Source organism: Aplidium turbinatum, chromosome 18, assembly GCF_918807975.1.
Source record: "Aplidium turbinatum chromosome 18, kaAplTurb1.1, whole genome shotgun sequence".
Taxonomy (NCBI): Eukaryota; Metazoa; Chordata; class Ascidiacea; order Aplousobranchia; family Polyclinidae; genus Aplidium; species Aplidium turbinatum.
The window spans coordinates 10,891,965-10,900,962 of NC_137489.1; the positions used below are offsets into that span (position 1 = coordinate 10,891,965).

The following is an 8,998-nucleotide window of genomic DNA, read 5'->3' on the forward strand; positions in this document are numbered from 1 at the left end:
TGCAATGTAGAATACGTAAACACAACATAAAAAAAGAAGAAAATAAACCTATCTTTCTATTTGTCTTCTTCTCTAAACAGATGGATCATTCTAATTAACTGTGGCTCTCCGCAATATCAGTGCGAAAATGAGACTTAAAGTGATTGTACTTCAACACCAAACTGTCTATTTCTGGGCTATATATTTTTTGATTAGATTAACCTTGCATTCCAACCATTTTGCTCCTGACCTTGGTATCTTTGTTCAACAACCTTCCTTGTTTCATAACCTTTGTAAAATAACTTTGAATTCTTTGTTCGCTTTTTAATAGGATTGGTTTCTTCATTTAATTTGAATAAGTTTCAGGGAATGCTGGAGTAGCAGACATTGTATAGGTTCCTGTATTTTACTGATAATATCATACTAAATAATCCAAAGCTAAAAACAAAAATATATTGAACTGCAACATGACTACTGAGGACAAGGCAAAGATGGATGAGTTACTAAAAGGAATGGAAGAGATTATGAAAAGTCAAAAAAGGTATGAGCAAAAGTATGCTATGGTCCAAACCACTGCTGCACCCCCTGCTGTTGCTGTGTCTTCATCTTTTACAGATGGACTTCAGCAGGCCCAACACTTGGAGCTGACGGAGCTATCCAAACAAGTTTATGCTCTTCAAGAGCAAGTTTGGGAACTCCAACGCTCCGTATACAGGACAGAGCGCAAGCTAGATGACCTGGAGCAGTATGGGCGAAGCAATTGCCTCATACTTCATGGATGTACTGACGCCCCAAACAAGGGAAGTAATGTAGATTACTCGAAGTATGTGGTAAATAAGATTAATCAAGTAGTTAAACCAACTAACTGCCTTACTGTGAGTGACATAGACGCATGCCACCCCTTGCCATCTAAAAAACTCAACAAACCAATAATTATTAAATTTGTTAGAAGGATGACAAGGGACGAAATTTTTTATTCAAAAAGCAAATTAAAAACTGATTCTGATGGTCCTAAACTATCGATCACAGAGTCCTTGACCAAACGACGTCTGTCATTACTTCGTCAAGCGAGAGAGGCTTTTGGTTTCAAGGACGTCTGGACATCCAAAGGAACAGTGTGGTGCTTCTGGAATAACAAAAGGCAAGTGATAGATGATTTTTCAGATATTGCAAAAATTTTTAACCATGCATCTTAATCTATTTTGTTAGGCTATAACATTATGCAGTTTTCAATTATCATTTGAAGCTAAACAAATCATATGATATTTACCAATGACAATAAAACCAAACTCGGGAACCTTTTTACTTTATGCATTCTCTTAAACCTTAGCTTAGCTATCTTTTAAGCTTAGCTTTAAACCAACCCTATCTTATACCTTTTTGTTTTTCAATTCCTTGTTTATACATGATAATAAAACCAAAATGTAACTATTGTTCAAAAACAATCAGAAAAAATCAAAAATATATTAAGTGTTTAACTTGTCCCATTGAAGTTCATGTCAAATGTTGTAAAAAAAGTGCAAATTATCATGACATACAAAATTGGACATGTACCTTATGCAGTGACTGGAATCCCCCTTTTGTCCATCTATCCAACGCCGAATTAATTACACTGGTTGAAAGCCACAGTGTATCAACAAATCTTACCTTCAAGCCTGATCAATTGAATGATATGTTTGCTAGCACATCTTACACAAATAACAATGACATAGATGACCTTTTTATGCCTAACATATCTGAAACATATGTAGACTCAACAACTGTCAATAAACTAAAAATGGACTGCTCACTGGGGCCAGTGTTCTCTTCATTATGCATCAATGCTCGATCTATTGTTAATGTAAAAAATTTCACCAAACTTGAGGCCCTGCTGATGTCTATAAACATCAGTCCTGATTTAATTTCTGTAGTCGAAACATGGATTCAGCCTAATTCAAAAGGTCCTTACTTAAACCTACCGGGCTATACATTCATATCAAATGCTCGAAAAAACAGTCGCGGTGGAGGAGTAGGAATATACTTAAAAAGTGATATTATGTATACCAAGCGTGATGACCTAACCATTATGAAAGAAAAAGTATTTGAGTCTATTTTTATTGATATTTTTGTTGGTGGTAAACAAGTGACCTGTGGTAGCATTTATCGAGCACCTGTATTGGAAGCTAAGTCAAATTTGGATTTTCTTGATCTGCTTAGTGAGTGCATAAATAACATAGGTACATCAAAACAATGCTATATAATGGGAGATTTTAATTATAATCTATTGGATTATGAAAACATCAATGTAGGCAATTTTACAGACTTGATGTTTTCAAATTCTTTTTACCCACTAATTAATAAACCTACCAGAATAACTGACACCAGTGCAACAGTCTTAGATCAAATATGGTCCAATGTGCAAACAGGTAATGAAACTCGCTGTGGAATTCTAATTAATGAAATCTCAGACCACTTCCCAGTTATGTATTGTACTAACATTGGAAAACCCTCAGTTACATGTCATCAATATACCAGATCATTTAATCTCTCAAACATACAAAATTTCTCAAATGCTCTGGAAAATATGGACATCACTTGTTGCTTAAATCAAACTGATGCTGATGAAGCTTATGAGTCATTCATAGGAGAATATACCAGTCAATTTAATAAGCATTTTCCTTTGAAAAAAACACCTTTAAAAAAGAATAATTCTTGGTTTGATAAAGAACTACTACATCTATTACGAAGAAAAGAGCGTTTGTTTAAAAAGTACATATCAAATAAAACTATTCACTCCAAACAGAACTACACCTCTGCAAGAAACTTATACTTCCATACAGTTCAGCAAAAAAAGAAGGAATTTTATAAATCCGAATTTGAAAAGCAAAAGTTTAATATGAAAGCTACTTGGCGAACAATCAACAATCTATTAGGTAAATCCCAGTCTAAGACTAACCATGGCATCAAAATAAATGATAGTACAGTCACTGACAGATTAACTATTGCAAATCACTTCAATGATCACTTTTCCTGTGTTGCCCATTCCCTTACAAAAAAAATTCCCAAATCAAATACAATATTTTCAACATATCTTGATTCTCCATGCTCTGAGACAATTTATATTTATCAAACTACTTTAAATGAAATAAGCAATATTATTCATGCAATGCCAGCAAAAACTAGCAGTGGCATCGATGAAATACCATCCATAGTTGTAAAGTCAACCCCAAACAACATACTGCATGCTTTAACTCATATATTTAACTTATCTTTAACGAGTGGAAAATTCATAAATTCATTTAAGTTGGGGAAGGTGATACCTATCTTTAAAAAGGGTAGCTGCAAAGATTCAAACAACTACAGACCAGTCAGCCTACTACCTGTTTTTTCAAAGATATTAGAAAGACTCATGTACAACAGATTATACTCGTTTTTAATTAGACATAAATTTTTCTATAACAATCAATTTGGTTTCAGAAAAAATCATTCCACAAGCCATGCTGCTTCAATGCTAATAGATAGTATCACTAGTATACTCAATGACAACCACCCTGCATTAGGAATCTTTCTTGATTTATCTAAAGCATTTGACACCATTGACCATAAAATATTGCTAGCTAAATTATATCATTTCGGAATAAGAGGCGTGGCCTATGATTGGTTCATGAGTTACCTGAGTAATAGAAAACAAAGAGTGGTCTTCAATGGCACACTATCTTCTAATGTTAACAACATATCTTTGGGTGTCCCACAAGGGTCTATCTTAGGCCCTCTTCTATTCCTGATTTATGTAAATGACTTTCCTAACTGCCTTCAACACGGAACTGCAATTATGTTTGCAGATGACACCACCATTATATATAAAAATAAAACCGTTTCTACGGTATATGATACGGCAAATCAAGAACTTGTATGCATAGATCAATGGCTATCAACAAATCGATTGTCTCTAAATGTCACCAAAACCAAACATATATTATTTTCAAGTCAAGGAAGCAAGACACTATCATACCACCCACCCTTGAATATTCGAAAAAGCAACATAGAACAAGTTGCCTCAATAAAGTTTCTGGGAATAATTGTAAACGAGCATTTGTCATGGAAATCTCATATGGAAATCTTGCTTCAAAAAATAAGATCAACACTCTGCGTGACAAAAAAAATTAAGCCTTTCCTAAACAAACAAGCACTTCTCTCCATTTACCATTCTCTAGTTGAGAGTCAGATATTATATTGCATCTCAACGTGGTGTCATGAAAACAAAACTATATTGCAAAAGCTACAACGTACATGCAATAACTTTCTTCGTACTGTATTTGACATTGACCGCAGAGAAAGCATAAAAGGTGTAATGGAACTCAATAATTTAAAATCAATTAACCACATGAAAACTACAGAGATTGCAACTTTTATGTTTAAATATTCAAAAAAGCTGCTTCCCACAACATTCAATGATATACTTATGTGTAAACAATCAAGTAGCCTAACAACAAGAAGTAATTCTCCTTATATTCCGATATATTGCCGAATTAACACTTGCAAACAATCAATACGGTACATGGGGCCAATAGTTTGGAACAAGCTTCCCCCTACTATAAGAAATGAATGTAAAACTGTAAAAGGCTTTAAATCAAAAATAAACAAGCTAAATCTTCCTTGAAATAATCCCATCTAAGTATTACATCATGCACCAAACATACTAATATATAAAAGATATATAAAAATATATATATATATAGATATATATAAATATATTTTTGATTTAAAAGATATATATATATACATATATATATATTTTTTTTTTTTTTTTTTTTTTGCCCAGCAATGATAAGCCAATGTGTGTAGATTTATTAGCAAAATAGTAAGATTGTAAGTACTCCTACTGGCCTTCTGGTTCTTGTGTTTTTTTTGTCCACAGAAGTTCTACAGAGTCTGCAGAAGTTTTTCCATCCTTTTTGACCAATCTCCATCTTTCGGTGAAGCGGTGGCCAGTTGTTTTATTTCAATATCTTGGACTGGATCGTCATGCTATTGTCTGATTGTTTATCTATTTTTTTTTTTTTTTAACGTAATATGCCAAATTGGATATTTTTTGTCACTTTAATATGGTTTAACGTGTAAAACATACGGTAACCCAAATTTATCATATTACTGGGACATACCACTACTACATCCCAGCTGGCGATGCCTGTCATTTTTGCATTAATACAACGTTAGCTAACGTTGGATCGGTGTGGAAGTGGCGAGTTTAGCTGACTGGGGTCTAAAATTATCGCTTTATCAACGCAACTTTTATCAAAGCACGCTTGATATCTTTAAGACATAACTTCCCTGGGTATAATTGAATTTCCGCAAGATGATGATGTTGTTTTTTGCTAGTTTGTTTTTTTGTCATTGTTTCATGTCGTCAAGTTATAGCCTATCTATTTTGTGAGTCGTGCAAGGCCTGGTGCGTTGCGCTTGAAATGGCTTTGCCCGTGGTAGGATTTCTTTGTGGGGTTTTCTTTGCCTGCCTTGCTCTTTGCTATGAGCTAAACGCATCAAGACGTGTTCCCCTTACGACCATCAGCACTCTTGATAACGCACCATGGCCGATCTTCATAGCAACTGTCCATACAAATCTTCAATATATCAGCTAAAGTTATGTAGGCTAATAAAGTTATAGCCTATAGGCTATATGTTTATTTATTTTGTAACATTTTTTATTTTTTTAATTTTCCCTTTATATCTTAAATTTTTCTGAAGGTGTTGCGACCGTGCCAATTTTTTTTCAACTCAATAACTTACTTCGATCACAAGCACGTTTTAACGTTCGCGTTTTGTCGCTTCTACCTTTTTCTTGACCTTTGCTATGTTGATGTGTATTGTGTTGATATGATGGTCAGAAATAAAAAAAACAACAACAACAACAACAACTTCATTTAAATGTTAAAACTATACCACAAGCCCACTACTATATATATGTGGCCTTGTTCATATACTTTAGTGCCTACATCTAAGTCAGTGAAAATGGCAAATAGCCTACCCCTTGGGGTCATCAAAAACCTTAGAAAATGTGCTTTCCTACTTTGCACTCAGCATAAAGAGCACTGAAAATGCCTGCATTGTAAACCACTGAGCAATGCATATTTGTGATAAATATACAGTAGGCTGCAGGCGTATGAGACCTCAAAGATCACTACCGTATCACTTGTGATGGACTAAATTCTCTGATTGATAGGCTATAGTTTAATAGCTGTTTATTTTCTCCTTTTATAAAATATTATTAGGCTAATACAAAAAAGCTGAATTCATTCAATTTTATTTGTTACCAGCGAATCAAAAAGATAGAACTTTTGCATGTTGGCAGTTTTCTGTATAATTGTTTATAGACTATGCACAAATAATGAAAAAAGCAGATGCTACAAATTTGGTAGAAGCAAATAAAATAGCACTAACAGACAATTAATTTTTTGTAATGACAATGTTGACAATGATAAACCACCATTGACAATCTATGGTGGTTTATCAACAAATCTATAGGCCTGCAAGTGCAATGGCAGTTATTCACAACAATAAATCATTTTCAGCAAACAAATGCTCTTCCATTAATCTGTCTAATGATGGAAATTACAATTTTCTATATTAACATGTTTGTGTGACACACGTATGGAATAATGTCAGTTAATATTACACTTTTGTCAAAACAATTCTTAATGCCTAAGAACACATAGTATAACATGATATGCAATATGTGTGTTCTTACCAATAAATTCCTTTTAAGGGTGATTGTAATGAAATGCACAGCCAAAGTAATCATAAAAACACCTGACTTCAGAATAATTCATTTTAAGAGTGATTATAATAAAATGCATAGTCAAAGTAACTATAAAAACCCATAACTTCAGAACAATTGAAGGGTATTATATAATTTCTTTTAATATACCAATGAAATAGGCTATAAGCAAAAGTTTACATGTAGGCTATACTTTTGGAATATTGTATCATACTAGAGTAGGTGGATATAGTGCATTAATTCTAATATAGTATATGTCCATGACAGTACAATGACTATTGACTATGTAGTTCAAATTCTTTATCATGGACTTTGCATTGATGAAGTAGAAAGTGCAAGACTTCAAATTTCAACAGCAGAATAATCACCACGAGTCCGATAAGACTACAAACATATCTGCAAAACAAATCGTGATCAATGAAGATACACATAAATGCAGTTTTTATGCTCATAGCAAAATGTGACTGAGAGACATAGCCTATAAACCTCTGTAAAGGAATATTACTTTATTTTGTCTACAAAGTACAATGGACGAGCCAAAACAGTGTTCGGTGATGGCAATTGTATCAGGCACACTTTGTTTTTATGCAGTACATATATGATCAAGATATGCATTAAAGGAATGAGATCATCCTCGTATGAGGTTCTGGGGCAGAGGGTCCATCCTAAAACAAACTAATGTAAACTAGGTTGTATAATAGGAACGGTATAGTAGTAATCTACAAACACATTGCTCACTCAACTAGTTGACAATTAATTTGGACTATTTCAATGTATCAGGTGAAATGTGCCATGTAGGCCTACACTAAGAGAAGTTTGGACCACATCAGCAAATTTTCAAAATTCTATTAAAAGCCAACACAGCACTATACAAACCTTCAACAAATCAATCATTAAAATCTCTTTGTGGCCATGATAAAGATAGCATGTTTAAAACAAAGCTTTAATTTGAAATCAAAATTTGTGACACAATTAACTTCTACAGAAGTCCAATTTTGATAAACTTGGTAAAATATAAAGTGTGTGTCTTAATACAAAATTTACACTATTAGGCCTTAAAGTGTACGAAATGTCATCAAAGCAAGGTAAACTTTTATGGGAGGCAAGCATCCCAGACCCCCTCCCACTATGTTTGTTTTTTAACAAATTTTGCATTGTCTATGTTGTATTAGGCTACATAATTTCCTTTGTTTTAAACTGTAGTGCCCCCCCCCCCCCTAATGTTTTTATACATCCACCACTGGACATGCCTAGCATGTTTGTGTTTGCGGTGACTTTTAAATGTTAAATATGCGTTCAATTGAATTCATTTTTCTTTGTTGAAAGGCAAATCAAGCGATATTGCATCAAAAGCTTCTACAAGTATGCGAAACTTTCAGGATTAACCTTTCAAGGATTTTCCAATCAAAGGATAAAGATTCAAAAACCAAACCAATTGTAGAAACAAAATACAGTAATAAAGCTAACAAAAGAAAAGGTGGCAAAACCACAATGGTTTTAAGTGAAATAATCCGCACTTCCAAATATAAAATAGGTACGGTATTTGGTATGATCATTAGCTTCATACTTTAAAATAACATTTAGGTAGTAGGAACTTGATAGTCAACTAGTCATTTTACTCACCTTCTGGTAGCCTCTCATAAGCAATAAGAATGGTGATCACTGGTTGGTTGGTTTTACTTCATAACTTTCATCATAAGTTTTACTTCATACTTAACTGTAACTTCATAATCATAGATTTTTTTATGTGTAACAATCTATCAAACATAAAGTTCAAAACGGTGGCCTAAACCATGAAGAATGCAAAATAAATTAAGTTTGATCAAGAAAAACACTACTGCAGTCCTGACCATGTCCTGACTTCGCTTTGATCGTTGCTAGGTTATGTGCGCACCGATGCGTTAAATGCACGACAAGTGGGTGTAATCGAGGTGTTGCCAACCAATCGCTTGCGCCGAATCATGAAGCGTCATATAGAAGTAGTGCCTGTAAGTGTGTTCATCCGCGTTCTTTTTAATATCTTCCAAGCCTAATATCTTTTTAGCGAACACAGGTTTTTGCTTGAACTTTTTTGTTTTGGACTCAGTAAAAATTACTCTATCGAACGATATCAAGAAAGTATAAAGCTTCCTTCCTTTGCTCCGATTTTTGCATTAGTTCCAATACTGCCTACCATAATTTATCTCCAAAATGGGATACTGTGCAGAAAATGCTCTATAGCTGTTCTGGCAGTGCCTTTCGAAGTCACTTTTTCCGGATTTTTCC

The 8,998-nt window shown here is 33.8% G+C and overlaps 1 protein-coding gene across 1 annotated transcript; it reads left to right on the forward strand.

Moving 5' to 3' along the window:
- Positions 1 to 355: 355 nt before the first annotated feature.
- Positions 356 to 3,424, forward strand: LOC145787607 (uncharacterized). Its single transcript, XM_082599379.1, has 2 exons — positions 356 to 802; positions 1,009 to 3,424. The coding sequence occupies exons 1-2, from the start codon at positions 447 to 449 to the stop codon at positions 1,112 to 1,114; spliced, it is 462 nt and encodes a 153-aa protein (XP_082455505.1). The 5' UTR covers positions 356 to 446; the 3' UTR covers positions 1,115 to 3,424.
- The last annotated feature ends 5,574 nt before the right edge of the window (positions 3,425 to 8,998 follow it).